General features: G+C 46.3%; 1 protein-coding gene across 4 annotated transcripts in view; it reads left to right on the forward strand.

Annotated features, from left to right (window-relative positions):
• Positions 1 to 18,400, forward strand: part of LOC139584298 (protein Jade-1-like) — a 144,717-nt gene that overhangs the window by 10,457 nt on the left and 115,860 nt on the right. For all 4 annotated transcript variants that reach the window (XM_071415980.1, XM_071415971.1, XM_071415990.1 and 1 more), the window contains 2 exons: positions 7,149 to 7,212; positions 10,968 to 11,053. In XM_071415980.1, coding sequence (XP_071272081.1) covers positions 7,149 to 7,212; positions 10,968 to 11,053 — 150 coding nt within the window. The remainder of the gene's footprint in view (positions 1 to 7,148; positions 7,213 to 10,967; positions 11,054 to 18,400) is intronic.

The raw sequence follows: 18,400 nt of genomic DNA on the forward strand, positions 1-18,400 counted from the left end.
AAAAATTAGTGCACTAAATAGGGATTAGGGTGCCATTTGAAACAGAAGCAGAATCCTCATGGGAGAGTAGCCTACGACTATGAAACACAATGTAGCCCTGGAAGGGCCACAGACCAAATGCACCCTAGGGAGCAGGCAGCAAGCAAAATGAGCAACAAAGATGGATTTAGAGGTTTGATGAAGAAGCTAACTACACACGGCTGTGTCTCAATAGCAATAAAACACCGGTCTCATGAACAATCTTTTAAGCACAATGCTAGTGAGTAACCAGCAAATTTTTATATTTCAAGTGTGTGTCGTGTGTGTGTATGTATGTATGTATGTATGTATGTATGTATGTATGTATGTATGTATGTATGTATTCGCTAGCTAACAAGGTAGAACATTTTGAACTGTTATGAATTGACCCTTCTGTCTTTCTCCAACTGTTTGAACAGCATGTTAGCCTGTCCAATTTGTTCAGATGTTGAAGTCACTTGGGCTACCTTATTTCTCAGAATGAGAATTAGTTGGAAATTCCTTTATGTAATTGTTTCATGCTTATTGCACATTTATAAAACACAGCCTAGATAGCTAGTATGAACAGTCTTTGGCTAAAATGTAGCTAGCTGTACAGCAGTGCTGCAAGCAAAAAACTGAGCACACATTTTCCAGAATGAATGTTCATTGATACTCCTGTTTAAGTAGTGTCTGTTCTGCACGCAGTTTGAGGAGTTGAGAAATAAAAAGGGTAACTTCTCTATTACAGTAAAATAATGTTTGTCTTTCGGTGTCCGTATGATCGATTTCGTTGGACAAAATCTCAAATACAAATAACAAGTTGAAACCGCTTGTCAGAGAGGAGGAAGTGATCACTCATCTTCGTTGGGGGGTGTGAGAGAGAGAATGGGAAGGTGCACAATCGCAGCAGAAGGAGCGAAGGAGACGAGACCAAAAAGACAACATGAGAAGAAGCGGACATAAATGCTTATGAAAACAAAAAATAACAAAACTTGATTCTGCCTCGCAGTGTTTGCTGTGCCACTAGAGAACCTGGTTCGAGTCCAGGCTCTGTCGCAGCCAGCCGCGACCGGGAGACCCATGGGGCGGCGCACGTTTGGCGCAGCGCCGTCCAGGTTAGGGGAGGGTTTGGTCGGGCAGGGATGTTCCTGTCCCATCGCACGCTATCGACTCCTGTGGAGGGCCGGGCGCAATGCACGCTGACACGGTCAAATCAAATTTTATTAGACACATGCGCCGAATACAACAGTGAAATGCTTACTAACGAGCCCCTAACCAACAGTGCAGTAAAAAAAAAAAAATACGGACAAAAATAAGAGATGTCATTTAAAGAGCAGCAGTAAAAAATAACAATATATACAGGGGGGGTGCCGGTACAGAGTCAATGTGCGGGGGCACCGGTGAGTTGAGGTAGTATGTACATGTAGGTAGAGTTATTAAAGTGACTATGCATAGATGACAACAGAGAGTGGCAGTGGTGTGGAGATGCAAATAGACTGGGTAGCCATTTGACTAGATGGTCGCCAGGTGTACGGTGTTCCCTCTGACACATTGGTGCGGCTGGCTTCCGGGTTAAGTGGGCGTTGTGTCAAGAAGCAGTGTGGCTTGGCTGGGTTGTGTTTCAGAGGACGCACGGCTCTTGACCTTTGCCTCTTCCATATGGGAGTTGCAGCGACGAGACAAGACTGTAACTACCAATTGGATACCACGAAATTGGGGAGGAAAAAGGATTAAAAAATAAATAAAGTAACTTGATTCTTGCAATCCAGGCATTTGGAATACAATGCCTTTGGAAAGTATTCAGACCCCTTAACTTTTTCTACCTTTTTGTTACGTTACAGCCTTATTCTAAAAAGGATAAAATACAAATCCCCAGCAATATACACACTAACCAATAATGATGATGCGAAAACAGGTTTTTAGAATTCTTTTGCAAATGTTTTAAACAGATACCTTATTTACCTAAGTATTCCGACTCTTTGCTATGAGACTCGAAATTGAGCTCAGTTGCATCGTGTTTCCATTGATCATCCTTGAGATGTTTCTACAACTTGATTGGAGTCCACCTGTGATAAATTCAATTGATTGGACATGATTTGGAAAGCTCACACCTGTCAAAACAAGGTCCCACAGCTGACAGTGCATGTCAGAGCAAAAACTAAGGCATGAGGTTGAATGAATCGTCTGTAGAGCTTCGAGACAGGATTGTGTCGAGGCACAGATCTGGGGAAGGGTACCAAAACATTTCTGCAGCGTTGAATGTCCCCAAGAACAGTGGCCTCCATCATTCTTAAATGGAATAAGTTTGGAATCACCAAGACTCTTCCAAGAGCTGGCAGCCCGACCTAAATTAGCAATCGGGGGAGAAGGGCCTTGGTCAGGGAGGTGACCAAGAACCCGATGGTCACTCTGACACAGCTCTGGAGTTCCTCTGTGGAGATGGGAGAACCTTCCAGAAGGACAACCATCTTTGCAGCACCACCAATCAGGCCTTTATGGTAGAGTGGCCAGACGGAAGCCACTCCTCAGTAAAAGCCACATGACAGCCCACTTGGAGTTTGCCAAAAGGCACCGAAGGACTCTCAGACCACAAGAAACAAGATTCTTTGGTCTGATGAAACCAAGATTGAACTCATTGGCCTGAATGCCAAGTGTAACGTCTGTAGGAAACCTGGCACCATCCCTACGGTGAAGCATGGTGGTGGCAGCATCATGCTTTGGGGATGTGTTTCAGTGGCAGGGCCTGGGAGACTAGTCAGGATCGAGGGAAAGATGAACGGAGCAAAATACAGAGAGATCCTTGATGAAAACCTGCTCCAGAGCGCTCAGGACCTCAGACTGGGGAGAAGGTTCACCTAACAACAGGACAACAACCCTAAGCACACAGCCAAGACAACGCAGGAGTGGCTTCGGGACAAGTCTCTGAATGTCCTTGAGTGGCCCAGCCAGAGCCTGGACTAACAGAGCTTGAGAGGATCTGCTGAGAAGAATGGGAGAAGACTCCAGGCTGTAATCGCTGCCACAGGTGCTTCAACAAAGTACTGAGTAAAGGGTCTTAATACTTATGTAAATGTGATATTTCCGTAAAAAAATAAATATATTTGCTAAAGTTTCTAAACCAGTTTTTGCTTTGTCGTTATGGGGTATTGTGTGTAGATTGATGAGGGGGGGGGTTGAAAAAACGATTTAAGAAATGTTAGAATGAGATGTAATGTAACAATGTGGTAAAAGTTAAGGGGTCTGAATACTTTCTGAAGGTACTGGATCGCGCCAAAACAAATATTTCGCCCAGCCCAACTGTGGAACTGCTCTCGTTTATAATGCTGGCACGGAGCTCTTGTACCGTCTCAGTTCCTCTTCTGCCGTGTGTACCAGTAATAGTTCAAGTGCATTTTCTTGTTCTTAGACCTCTTATTTTGTGTATTTTTTTCTTCTTCATTCGACATAGGTGTGCTGGGTGCTCTCTGAATGAGACCCCCCCCCCCCCTAGGCTTTTTTCCTCCTTCTAGGTTTTCGTTGGTGTGTGAGGAGAGATGAAAGTTTTAGATATGATCTAGCATTTATCTTTAATTCATATTCGTGTGTGTGTACCGTGCGCACCTTGTGCACTGTATGTGTGTTCGTCTGTATGCTTTTGTGTGTTATTTTGTTGTTGCCTTTTCTCTCTGTGTGTGTGTGTTCTAGCTGGGGTAAAGACTCCATGACTCCGCACAGCTGTGCCTGTGATCATGTCATTCAGAGCCATAGCTGCCTCATTCAGAGGCTCGCAGAGCATCACAACCCCTGCTGGGCTACAGGGTGGTTTACGCCACAACTACTACGAACACACTGCTCTCTCTCTTCCACTGACATGCGTGCGCTCGCTCTCTCTCTCTCTCTCAACCTCTGCCATCCCTCTCTCTCACGCTTGCTTTCTCTCTGCTAGATCTCCCCATCTGTCCTCACTACACCCCTCTCCTTCTCCAAAAATAGCCGACTTGCCGTTTCGTTGCATTCCGGGGAGGCAGAGGCGGGCGGGGATCTGTCTCCCAGGGGTACTGCAGTGATACACTGCTCCCTCTTCGCCTGCCTTGTTGCTGCCTTGTTTTGTACACACAGCATTAACACTGCACAATGCACCCAACACTCATGTTGCATGCACTCTCCTCTCCCCTCCCCTCCGCTTTTTCCATAGAGAGAGAGAGGAGGAAAAGGACTGTCAATAAAATAAGAACGAGGGAGAGTGGAGCTTGGTTGCCTGGCTCTCTGGCAGTTTTGCCAGTGGCTCTTTTTACACATTGGCATCTTGTTTAAAACAGCCTAATGACACTGCTGCATCTCCCCCTTACACACACACACACACACACACACACACACACACACTGGCTGTCACAAACCAGCCTCAGAAACAGTCAGCCTCAGAGAGATGTTGTTTATGAAGCAATTTAAATGCAGGGATTCTTCATCAAACAGCCTGACCTACCGGATTCTGAACAAATGCTTGGTCATTCTGTGTGTGTGTGTGTGTGTGTGGTAATTGCAGATTGGTGCCTGTTATTAATGACATATCAGCTGCCTGACTGTTAGTGCTGTAAATGCCAAGGCATCCTCTCCCTCTATCCTGGGACCTGAAAGTGGCTTGTTGATGGAAAGAAAGGGCAGGGAGGACAGGCAGGCGGGCAGGCAGACAGGGAGGACAAGCAGGGAGAACAGGCAGGACAGGCAGGCAAGGAGGACAGGCAGGACAGTAACTGTATCCATTTCAGAGCCTCGGTGTCAGAATTAGCCATCTAATGGGCTTGGCAGTCATCTCTCAGCACTCTGAAAGACCAGGCACACACACACACACACACACACACACACGGAAATGACCGGGCAGCCCCCTTTGGCACTGGCAGACAGTTTTGGGATGCAGCCTTTTTAGCCTGCGGCCTCTCCATCCATGCAGCTCAGTCATCACACAGCCCTCCCCAGTGAGTGAGTCAGAGGTGTGTGTGTGTGTGTGTGAGGGTCTGGAGATTGGGTGGCTCTGCCACACACACCACCCTGCACCATGCCAATGAGACCAGGGGCAGCAGAGCTAAGGGCCACAGCCCTGTGTGGTGACTCCATGGAGGGACTCTGTGTCGTGGGAAGGACCCGGCGTTGTTTGGGCCATCTGCTCTCCTCTCTGTGTAGCAAGAGCAGGCATGAGTACACAATACCACCACTACTACTCCCATTACCACTACAGATGGAGTGGCACTGCCAGTTTTGCAATGCCGTGCCGCCGTTCGGAAGTAGGTGATTTGAGGCATGCGTGAAAAGGGGGCCGTTGTGGAGTCACAGAGCAGTAATGTAATCCATCTTGGCCACTGTGCAAGGCATGGTATGCCAATGAGTTCTACAGCTGCACCATCGAGAGCATCCTGACCGGTTGCATCACCGCCTGTAATGGCAACTGCTCAACATCTGACCGTAAGGCGCTACAGAGGGTAGTGTGTACGGCCCAGTACATCACTGGGGCCAAGCTTCCTGCCATCCAGGACCTATATAGTAGACGGTGTCAGAGGAAAGCCCATAAAATTGTCAGAGACTCCAGTCACACGGCAAGCGGTACCTGAGCTCGCACGGCAAGCAGTACCTTAGCACTAAATCTATGTCCAAAAGGGTCTTAACAGCTTCTACCCCCAAGCCATAAGACTGCTGAAAAATTAATCAAATGGCCACCTGACTATTACATTGCCCTCCCCATTTTGTTTTGTACACTGCTGCAACTCGCTGTTTATTATCTGTGCATAGTCACTTCACCCTTACCTACATGTGCAAATGACCTCTGACCTGTACCCCCGCACACTGACTCGGTACCGGTACCCCCTGTATATAGCCTCTTTATTGTGTTACTTTAAAATAATATATTTTTCATTTATTTGTTAAATATTTTCCTAACTCTTCTTGAACTGCACTGTCGGTTAAGGGCTTGTAAGTAAGCATTTCACCGTAAAGTCTACACTTGTTGTATTCGCCGCATGTGACAAATACAGTTTGATTTAGATCTCTCTGTGCTGTGGAGCACTTCATTTGTTTTATGGTGCGAAGTCGTCACCAAGGGGACTCCTCCTGCAGAACTGTTCCTCCATTCCTACAGTACAGCACCTCTGGGGGAATCCTGCTCTGCATTTTAAGAGTTTTAACTGAAAATGGATCTCACACTGGATTTACAAAAAAAAAAAAAATGTTGAAGTGGAAAATGCATTCTTTATACATCTGTTATTCCTCTTTGGCACCTAGCACAGACTTCTTCCTCTCCATGGCCATGGAAATGTCTCAATCTTAACAAGGATTTTGTTTGATGGAGAAAAATATGGGGGGGAGTGAGAAAGGGAAAATCACACAGGTTTTCTTCCCCGTTGAAAAGCTGTCGGTCAGACACGCCAGTGTTTTTCCCCTCTGATGTGGAGGGGAGGCGATGAGTCGCTGTCTTCAACCTACAGTATGAAACATGACTCCCACCACCCACTTTTATTGCTTTCTCTACGTCTTTGATACGGCACTGAGGGTAAAACAATAAAGGAAAAACAACACATCCCTGAGGGATACCTCGGTCACTGAACCTCCAGCGAAGCCAGACAGAGGAAGTCCATTATGTACTCACCACTACGTAGCAAGTTATTCTAAAGCACAGGGAGTATGAGAGGCAGCTCTATTTGGACGTCTAAATGTCACTAGTAAAGTTTACGGCGGGCTGAGCAAGGCAACAGGAAGAGCCCAATATAAGAGGGAAAAGCCCTGTTTTATGGCCACATAAATCTGCGCTCAGTCACTGAAGGCCATAACCTGCTTTTTCCTCTAGTTGTCTTTTGCTGGCTCACTGTACTCTTTCTGTGGATTGATGGGGGAATCAGACATGCATATCTACAGAGCAGATATCCTCATAAAGTCTCGCCCTTCCCCTGTGTTATAACCACCGCTCTGTCTCGCTCTCAGTCTCTCTCTCTCTGCTGCTTTCTCTCTTTGCTCATCTCTGCTTCTTTTTCTCTCTCTAGTTCAGCTTCTCACTCACTCACTCACTCACTCACTCACTCAGTGGTCTAGTTTGACTCTGTAGCAGTATAGTAACTGTAGCCTGTACTGTGATTGCTGCTGTATACTGATGTGTCTCTGTATTGGATTCTTCTCTTCCCTAACAGATGGAGAGTGAGAAGAAGAGAAGAAAATACTCCACCAGCAGCAATGACTCGGACACCACTGACAGTGAGCTGAAACTTATGTAGTTAGAGATGATAAAAAGGGCTGGAGAGTGAGGGTGGTGGGGGGATACCGGGGGGAGGTTAATGGAGAGCTAGAAGGGCGGGATTGTCACCATTGGAGACCAATTAGTTAGGAGTGAGTCATGAAAGCTGTACTCTGACTAAACGGGAGAGATTAGGACAGGGCCGACGCACGCTCTGCAGCCAAACACGAAACAAACAGGCGGAATAAACTACGGGCCTTAAAGAGCAGCTTGGCAGAACATTCTCAGGGGCAGGACCCGTCACTAGCACCCTATGAGCCCTGGTCGAAAAGTAGTGCGCTGTAGGGGATAGGATGCCATTTGCAACACTACCGATGGCTGGAACAGTCAGTAGCCTGGCCTCCTCTCTACTACTCTGACAATCTGCTGCTTGTCATCTTGTTTTCTCCGCTCGCTGCATCCCTGACTCTTTGTAGTGGCCTGGGCTCAGATCGAAGACAGAGGCAGTGTCTAGATGTTTACGCCTGCATCACCACAACGGCTTCGTCCATTAACTGACTGACTGATCACTGTGAGCCACAATGTTGGTGGCCAAGTGATGGACATATGTATGCTTGTGAAGAAGTAGGATGAAATTACCACTCGTCTCTGATCTAAGGTCAGATTAGCTTTTTTTTTTTTGTCCCCAATTTGATTTATTCATGATATGGGGAGGTGATCTGAGATGTGTGCCTACGGGCAACTCCTACCGCTGGACCAGTGGCCTTAGCTCTGGGCCATGTGCCGGGGGCTACGCCGCGTGATGCTCCCTAAACAACCAGTGCTTCTGAGTGCCGGTAACACGCCAGTGTCCCGGGCTAGCCTGCATCTGTTCCACATGGGTTTGGGTTATCATGTTTCTAATTGAAGGATCCCAATGATCATTTTTGTCCCTGTGCTACCTCTGGGGCTTGTCATTAAAACGGGCCTTGATGGGTAGCTCTGATTTGCGGTCGCTCTGCAATGTGTGGAGGTACCACACCACAGCCAATAGCGTGTGGACCATTCATAGCCATCCCAACACACACACACACACACACTGAGATTACATAATGATGTGGCTCTGAACTTCCTCCTGGTAGTTGGAACAGCACACATTTAAAATAACAACCTGTCACCGTGTACAAATGGAAATGTCAGTTATTGAGGAGATTAGTGTCTCTCTCTTCTCTCCTGTGTTGCTGCAAGGGACTTTGTGGCTGGCTGAGGTGTGATCTTGGTCTATAAATACAATGACTTGATGACGACCACCTCTCTCCACCTGCCTGTTCGTCTTAACTCGTGTGCGCACACACACACACACACCGTCACAGTACAGCCGAGCGGAGGATTCATTCTAGGCCTTTGACTTAAACCCACTCATCACAGAGTGACTCTGAAGACAGGAATGACGGTCGGCCTCCAGCCCTGTTTAACGCCATCCCTAGATATTGGCTGCTTTCCAAACGGCACCCTATCCCATTATGCACTAGGGCCCTTAGGGCTCTGGTTAAAAGTAATGCACTATAGGGCATTTGGGACGTTACCCACCACTAGCATGTTGGCTATGGAGGGATTAGGAATATGTTTATCACAAATCAGTTTCTTCTGATGGCTTAATTGTCTTCTGTCTGGTTAATTAACATTCGGTTCTGGGGTGATGTGGAGGGAAACAAGAATGGACTAGTTGGTGGGAAATGATTATCGTTTCACCCTTAGGCTATGAAATGAAAATCATATATATATATATATATACACACAGTGGGGAGAATAAGTATTTGATACACTGCCGATTTTGCCGATTTTCCTACTTACAAACGATGTAGAGGTCTGTAATTTTTTATCATAGGTACACTTCGACTGTGAGATACGGAATCTAATACAATAATCCAGAAAATCACATTGTATGATTTTTAAGTAATTAATTTGCATTTTATTGCATGACATAAGTATTTGATACATCAGAAAAGCAGAACTTAATATTTGGTACAGAAACCTTTGTTTGCAATTACAGAGATCATATGTTTCCTGTAGTTCTTGACCAGGTTTGCACACATTGCAGCAGGGATTTTGGCCCACTCCTCCATACAGACCTTCTCCAGATCCTTCAGGTTTCGGGGCTGTCGCTGGGCAATACGGACTTTCAGCTCCCTCCAAAGATTTTCTATTGGGTTCAGGTCTGGAGACTGGCTAGGCCACTCCAGGACCTTGAGATGCTTCTTACGGAGCCACTCCTTAGTTGCCCTGGCTGTGTGTTTCGGGTCGTTGTCATGCTGGAAGACCCAGCCACGACCCATCTTCAATGCTCTTACTGAGGGAAGGAGGTTGTTGGCCAAGATCTCGCGATACATGGCCCCATCCATCCTCCCCTCAATACGGTGCAGTCGTCCTGTCCCCTTTGCAGAAAAGCATCCCCAAAGAATGATGTTTCCACCTCCATGCTTCACGGTTGGGATGGTGTTCTTGAGGTTGTACTCATCCTTCTTCTTCCTCCGAACACGGCGAGTGGAGTTTAGACCAAAAAGCTCTATTTTTGTCTCATCAGCCCACATGACCTTCTCCCATTACTCCTCTGGATCATCCAGATGGTCATTGGCAAACTTCAGACGGGCCTGGACATGCGCTGGCTTGAGCAGGGACACCTTGCGTGCGCTGCAGGATTTTAATCCATGACGGCGTAGTGTGTTACTAATGGTTTTCTTTGAGACTGTGGTCCCAGCTCTCTTCAGGTCATTGACCAGGTCTTGCCGTGTAGTTCTGGGCTGATCCCTCAGCTTCCTCATGATCATTGATGCCCCACGAGGTGAGATCTTGCATGGAGCCCCAGACCGAGGGTGATTGACTGTCATCTTGAACTTCTTCCATTTTCTAATAATTGCGCCAACAGTTGTTGCCTTCTCACCAAGCTGCTTGCCTATTGTCCTGTAGCCTATCCCAGCCTTGTGCAGGTCTACAATTTTATCCCTGATGTCCTTACACAGCTCTCTGGTCGTGGCCATTGTGGAGAGGTTGGAGTCTGTTTGATTGAGTGTGTGGACAGGTGTCTTTTATACAGGTAACGAGTTCAAACATGTGCAGTTAATACAGGTAATGAGTGGGGAACAGGAGGGCTTCTTAAAGAAAAACTAACAGGCCTGTGAGAGCCGGAATTCTTACTGGTTGGTAGGTGATCAAATACTTATGTCATGCAATACAATGCTAATTAATTACTTAAAAATCATACAATGTGATTTTTTTGGATTTTTGTTTTAGATTCCGTCTCTCACAGTTGGAGTGTACCTATGATAAAAATTACAGACCTCTACATGCTTTGCAAGTAGGAAAACCTGCAAAATCGGCAGGTTATCAAATACTTGTTCTCCCCACTGTGTGTATATATATATATATATATTGACCTAAAATACAGTAATATCAGTACTTATATTCCTTCGAGTAAGTGATGCTGACCAAATCTAACTTGTTGTTGAAAGGTTCTTCAGCCCATTAGTGACTATGACCTTGTGCCTCTCTGTTCTCAGTCTTATCTGCTTGTATCACCATCTCTATCCATCCACCTGTCAGTTGTTACTGAACCAAACTAATTATGATATCTAGGGAAGTCGGTCAGCCTTTCAGAGGCTCTAAGTTGTGCTCAGTGATTTGAAAATGGCAGCCTCCTGTCTCCTCTGACTGTAAGTCACTCTGGATAAGTTAAATGGATGCTCAATGACCAAAATGTAAATCTGAAATGTAACCGTTACCGTGTCATTGTTTGCAGGTCAAGTGACCTCCTGGTCCAGGTCCTCCAAGAACACCGGGACCAGCAGCACCTGGGTCAGACAGGAGCACAAGAAACCGTCTGAGGTGAGTGACTGCCAACTCCATGCTATACACAACTCACTTGTGAGTCTCAAATGGCACCTTATTTCCTTTTATAGTGCACTTCTTCTTTTGTCCAGGGTCAGAAATAGTGCACTATATAGGGAATAATGGGCCCTGGTGAATAGGGTGCCACTTGGGATGCAGACACTGACTAATAATAAATGATACATGGGATTTAAAGTGCCTTTTTAAGAAATCCAAGGTGATTGTACAGCAAGAGAGTAAAAAAACAAAACAAGGATAAAAAGAAATAAAAGCTACACAGGGTTTTTTCTGGATCAAAAATAAGCTTAGGTGGTGTCCGGGGGCGTGGCAATGGGTGTGGTCGGCCTGTGGCATGGATGAATTTTAGAGGCCCTCCTCTTGGCGGTGTGGAGTGCTGCATTTTTAAAGCAAATTTTCTGCAATATCACACATTCTGCGATGGCGCTGAGAATCTATTTCATGCATTTGTCTAATGCTGTGTTTTGCTCAAACATAACAACAAAATCAATACTACGAAATTAATTGTTTTGGGAATATTTAAATCTCCCTGACTGTCTAGCTTTTATTTTGGGGATTGTTAATTCTCAAAGATTATAATATTTTCAAGTATTAAGGGTCCATTATAATTTCTAGATACTTTATATCTGGGTTTTAGTCGTTTTAAGTTTACACTGAAAGCGTTTTCCATCCCGAAAAAAAATTATAGACACAGACAGATATTTTACACCCTTAGGCGGCCCGCCCAAGGATTTCAATGGCAGAAAAATCCCTGGCTACTTAGCTAAAGCTGAGTAATTGGGGAAAGCCAGACTGAACTAGTCGGTTTTTAGTCAATCACTCAATCACACTTATTTATTAAGACCTTTTTACACCAGTGGTTGTCAAAGTGCTTATATAGAAACCCAGGAGGGATCGTGGGATACTGTGGCCCTGTTCAGTTGCGACTGGCTGGGGGCAGAGAGTTGCAGAGTTTGAGGGTAGCAGCACTGAAAGCCCGGACCCCATGGTGTGCAGTCTTGTTTCGGGGATGGTGAGTAGTCCAGCAGGTCAGAGGTATGAGGGGCAAGGCCATGGAGTGCCTTGTAGGTGTGGAGTAGGATCTTGTAGGTAATGTGGAATTTGACAGGGAGCCAGTGAAGGTGGTGGGGCTGATGTGTTCCCAGGGTTTGGTGTGTGTGATGACCCTGGCAGTGGAGTTCTGGATGTACTGGAGCCTATATAGGGCTTTGCCCGGACACCCCGAATAGGACTCCAATGCAGTAGTCCAGACATGATGTAACAAAGGCATGTATGAGGGATGGTCGGAGTCGGGAGATGTTGAGGTGGAAGACGGTTGATTTTGGTGATGGACTTGATGTGTGACTCGAAGGAGAGAGTGGGGTCCAGGATGACACCCATGTTTCAGACCTCTGTTGATGGGCAGATGGAGCAGCTGTCAATGGACATCATGAGGTCACACACTTTCTTGAGGGGAGTCTTGGGAGCCACCAGCATGACCTCGGTTTTATTGCTGTTTGAGTATTTTGGATGTCATCCAGTTTTTGGTATCATGGAGACGGGGGAGGGAGGTCAGAGGTGGGTTTGGTGTGGATGTAAGTTTGGGGGTCATCCACATAGCAGTGGAAGTTGAGAACATGGCAGCGGATGATGTGGCCCAGGGGAAGCATGTATATGATGAACAGCAGGGGTCCAAGCACGGAACCCTGAGGCACGCCTTGGTTGACAGGGGCTGGGGGGGGATTTGGAGTCTCCAAAGGACAAGTACTGTTTCCGGTAGCCGGGTAGGACTGGAACCAGTTGTGGCGTTCGGACCGTATTCACGCGGTTGTGGAGGATGCAGAAGTTGTCAAAGGCAGCAGAGAGGTCGAGTAGGATAAGGATATTGAAGTGGCGAGAGTCGCCGCTAATTAGGAGGTTGTTGAACACTTTTACCAGTGCAGTCTCTGTGCTGTGCTTGGCCCGGAACCCTGAGTTGAAGAGGTTCATACATGTCATGGCTGGTAATTGTTCAAGTTATCGGGGTCCAATCCTTGTTTCTTTAGGATGGGTGGGGGATAACTGAAGCTGCTGGTAAATGGAATATATTTTTTGACTGAAAAAGGTCCAGAAACATATTGCACACCTCAAGAGAGCCATTGATGGAGGAGTAATCCAGGGGCTGGAGTAGTCTGATACTTGAGAAAAGGGTTCCAGGATTGCCTTGGCAGTTATTGATGAGGTTGTAGTATACTGATTTTGCCTGGGAGAGAGCATCCTTGTAGTCCTTGACATGCTCCCTGTAAGCCTCTAAGTGAACTGTGAGACCAGATTCTTTATAGACCCTTTCCAGTTGTCGGCCAGTGGACTTCAAAGAACACAGCTCAGGGGTAAACCCTCGGGGGGCAGATAATGAGACAGTCCTAGTTTCCAGATGGGCAACAGCGTCAAAGCTGGAGGAGAGGAGTGTGTCATAGTGAGACACGAGCTCCACGGCAGAGGACGGAAGAGGATCGGGGCTGTTGTGTTTTTGAAGCCTGTTTCCTCGGCCGGATGTGCTGACAGTTTTATTGTTCCTGTATGTAATGGTCCGTTTTTGCCGCAGCTTGGAAAGATCCAGGCCACGCAGGTTGGAGGGTGTAAAGCCTGTCGAACACGAGGTCCAGAACATGGCCTTTGTCAATGTGTTGAAAACTGTACATGCTGTGTAATGTTGAAACAGTCCAGGAGAGACAGGAACTTGGCAGAAAAGCCACTATTGTTGGAGTTGACATGGATGTTGAAGTCACCCAACAGTAGGGTAGAAGGTGACATGGAGCAGACGGACATGAGGACCTCTGAGATTAACACAGAGGAGCGTTTTGGGAGGGCGGGAGATAAGCACAACTTGCTGAGGTTGAGGACCAGCCATGCTAAATTCCAGACGTTCAAAAGATGTGGCATTCGGTATGGGAAGCACTTTGAAGTCTGTACGATGGATAACAGTAAGCTCCCCGCCCGACCCACAGAGCGAGGTTTTTGTAGGTACACACACAGCCTGGTGGAGTAGCTTGATTAAGCACCAGAAAGTAATTTGGCTGCTGCCAGGTTTCTGTTAAGCACATCACGTCGATATCTTTATCCATGATAGCATCATAAACCAACAGTCATTTGTTATTGGAGAGAGCGAAAGTTGAACAGCGCAAACGAGCTGTATTGGGTAGGAGAGGAGGAGGCATGGTGAACAGAGCTGTCCACTTTAGCCAAAGCTTTAAGGCAGCTTAGATTTGCACCAGGGCAGTTCATGTTACAGTTCAGTGTAACTGTATGTGTATTTTCTGCGCGAGCACTATGGCAGTAGGCATCCCGACGCACAATCCCTAGGTCGTGGCGCGCCCGTAGGGAAAACGGGGCTTTAAACCGGGCAGACTGAAAGTGGTAGACTTCGGCAAGGAGTACCTTATCCGTGTCATGATGGCATCCCCATTCAGGCATGGGGCAGGCCAGTGAATGGTCCTGGGGTACAGTAGATCCCTCCCCACAGCAGAGGAGCCAAGGCAGTAGTAGTAGTAGAATCCACATCACTGTACAAAAACACACTGATAGCTCCTGGCAAGCTAGTTAGCATCCAGTTGGCTAGTGTCCAAATAACTTGGTTAAGATGCAGAAAACGTGTGGGATCTACCTGTATAGTTATCCAAGGAAGGCAACTCTGCTGGTAGACAACCCGCAAAACGAAGGTTTAGTTGGTAGTAGTCAGGTAAACGGACCGGATGGCTTTTTACAAACTAACGCTCAGCAAGCAAGACTCCGCAGGCATCAAAAGGTGGAACTATTAGGCAACAAATACTGTTAAGCAAAAATCACAGTGATTAACACTAAGTAGCGAACAATATCGAAGTTTCAAGAGGATAAGCGGTAGCCAAAGCACGCCAGCGTACTCTCTCGGAAATGGCTGACTGACTGTGACTGGTGATTAGGTTGTTGGAGTCCCATGAGGTAATGATAATGTGACTGATTGATTGCTGATTTTATGTTGTGAGCCTGTTGCTGTAATGGTGGTGGGATAATGGTCGATGATGTCCTTGTGAGTTTACTGGTGTTTATGGTGTGGTGGGTCCATTGAGGCAATGATAATCCACTGAGGATAATGACCGTATGGTAATGACAGTACAATAATGCAGTGTTTGTTCCAACAATAGATGTCCTTGTGAGCTGTGCATTGTGGGATGTGTTGGAATCTGTACACCATGGGTGCATCCCAAATGGAACCATAAACCCTATATGGTGTACTTTTTTTCACCAAAGCCCAATGAGTGAAAAGGATGCCATTTGGGATGTAATCCCATGACTTACCTGGGTGGTCCTTTGCAGTAGGCCTTGCTTTTTCGAAGAATGTCCGCCACTTCATATTTTGGTTTAAAAACTAACAATTTAACAATTTGACTAAACCAAGTGAATCCAGTGATGACATGATTATGGGTTTGCTGGCTAATTATCAGGTTGGGTACCCATAGGTCCATGAAAGGTAGACACTATGGGATTTTAAATGACCGGGCCACATAGACCTCCGGTCAGAAGTAGTGAATTATGTAGGGTATAGAGTGCCATTTGGGACTAAGCCCCCTAAATAGAAAGATGGCATGAGCCTCCTAAAAAGCAATATCTACGTCTCCTTCCAGATGATATGTTAAGGAGCGCTCTCTCACCACAGGGTAGGCTGCTGAAATTAAAGCCACTCTCAGTAATTACAAGGTTTCTCCTGCAGTCAAAGCTGAGCCCTGTTAGCCTACTTTTTGCATCAGATGTTTGGCTTGGGAAGTGTGGAGGATGGTATGAGAAGTAGTCCCCAACTACACTTGCACTAGTCTGTTTTAAGAAGGAAGGAGACTTTTGAGCTCTCCATAATTTTAAGAATATGAAAAAAAATATACAAGTCCTTTTTTTAAAATTCAAATTACAACAGTAGACTATATTTGTGCCATCTGTTGTGTTGCCATGTTATTATGCAAGGATCTTGTCATTGTTTCGGAGGGATTTGATTTGAAGTGTCGTTCCTTAGACTAGTCTGGAGCAAGGACAGTGTGAACCAGTCGTGTGTTGACTGGCTTTGACAATTCAAAATCAGGGCTTTAGCTAGATCCCTTTGTTGTGTCTCTGGAGGATGCTGTGACAGTTGTCAACACGTTACCAACATCGGCAAGGGCACACACAGCCTTTCCTCAGGCTCTAACAGTTCTACAGACTGGAAGAAAAAAAAAATCATGTTTTTATTCATATGGCTCATGTTCATTTGTGATTCTTCGGGGAACTTTGCTTGTTTACCGCTTGATAAATAGCTGCTGGCTAAAATATGGAAATGTAATGACAATGTTGTCCTCCTGTGTGTGTGTGTGTCATGATTGAGTAAATGTAAATGACCAGGTTCTAATTTATTGTCATGCTGAGTAAAGGATTGTTTTGTCTTGAATGAGGTCCATAGGTGGGAACGTGTTTAGTTTGCGTTATGTAGATTTTTATTAGGGCTCAGTAGGGTTCAGTTTCCGTGTGCTTCTTAGCCAGTATTTTCAATACCTACCTACTCAGTGGTTTCAATACTAACGTGCTCAAGAATGACTAATATTAGGAAACAAGATCTCTCCCACTCTACGCCCAGAGGAAGGAAGTTGCCTTTGCAGAGCATGCAGGTGTGAAACTCGCTCACACAGGGGAAGGGTTGGGTGGGGTGTCCGAGTCTCCGACAGTCGCCCAGCTGCTGGAGCTCATTAAGGCGGGTAGAAACAGCTGTGCAGGTCCACGGCAACCAGATGCAAACAGCTGCAGGAATGCGTAGATAAGGGTGCTTTGTTTCTCCCCCCCCGAGTGAGCGAGCTAGCGGGCTCTGCCTGCTGCCAGTGCCAGGCCCAGTGAATGGCTGAGTGGCCTGCCTAGCTGGTTGGATGTCACTGGTCCACGCTGCTTCGCATGTCGACACCAACCGGAAGAGAAACGGGCTCCAAGATCCCCGCCAGCCGCCCTATTAAAATATCAATGTAGGCACTGTGGTCTGGTGCCAGGTAGAGGAACCCTTACTGCTGCAAAGAAACCATCTGAAATCATCAACCGATGCCAAGAAGACTAGAGATGGACGACGAGCCTAGATTCTCTGTTCTCAGGCGCAGGCAAGCCAAGCCCCACTCACTGGTAAAATGGAGATGCTTATCTGAGTGCACACATCCAATCGCGCAGTGTGTTTTGTTCTTCGGTCATGCGTGACACCTCTATTTTACTCTGCAGTTTTCCACGATCTTCATTGCAACAGATCTGATGGTTGGATAACTGGGTGGGGTAGGCAGCTCTGGCTGGGCTTTTTGGTGCTGAGAGGGAAATGGAGAAAGAGAAAGGGTTCTGGCACATTAAGTGCCACAAACAGCTTCTTCAAAGCGGTAGTCTAGGTTTGACCCAGGACCTGGTATCTATAGGGGAAAAGTGGCCTAATGTTTGTGCTATTATCTCCCTCCCGGTACTGCTGGCTCTGCATGCCTAATTGATCCAGAAGAGGCTCAACTCTTTGTTTCTCTCTGATAAGTGCAAATCATGCTCCCTCAGCCAATTCTGCATTGTTGCTGCACTGGCCACTCTCAAGGACATTGTGAGCTATTCAAGGGGCCAGAGTTTTCCTTAATCTCTGTTTTATTGAAAGTTTATGGAAGGAACTTTTTATAGAGCAACTGAATCTTCGCTAGAAAAGCAAAAAGGAAAGACATTTAAGTTGACATTGGATGTCTCTGCAGCATCTTGCCATGTATTTTCATAGCTTACATTTAGGATGCAGTCAACCCTAACTATGGGCCTCATGTATTTGACATGCCAAACCTTTTTTGGGACCGTTGAGTTGGCCTACCTTAATGTCAGTGATGTTCTGTTCGCCTGCACCCCCTGGATTTGTCCTCCGGGTTTGCCTTGTTAGCAGCACATTCACCACTCTCTCAAACGGCTAACTCTGGACTCTCGCTAGTAACGCCGTGGGCCAGCGAGACGTGAAAGGAACTAGCCCGGCTCGGAGTCAGGCACAACAGACCGACGGCAATTGGCTATACAAGAAGGGAACTATAGACACCGCTGACAGACTATCGTGGGTTTGCGAGATGCCTGACATAGGCAACAAAAAACCGAGCTCTCTGAGAATGAATGCACAACTGGTAAATAAGCACTTATAGGCTATGTCAGCCAGGTGGCTAGCTGCCAGCAGAGACTTCTATTAGCACTGCGGTAGCTAACGCTAATAAAGTCTAAAGGCCCAGGGTAGGGTTTACTTAGCTAACACATGGAATTGTTTTAAGATGGTTATACCAAGGATCATTTAGCGATTTTTATTTTTGAAATTGGTATTACTGCTATTAGACCATA

This window comes from Salvelinus alpinus, chromosome 1 (genome assembly GCF_045679555.1).
Source record: "Salvelinus alpinus chromosome 1, SLU_Salpinus.1, whole genome shotgun sequence".
NCBI classification, from domain to species: domain Eukaryota; kingdom Metazoa; phylum Chordata; class Actinopteri; order Salmoniformes; family Salmonidae; genus Salvelinus; species Salvelinus alpinus.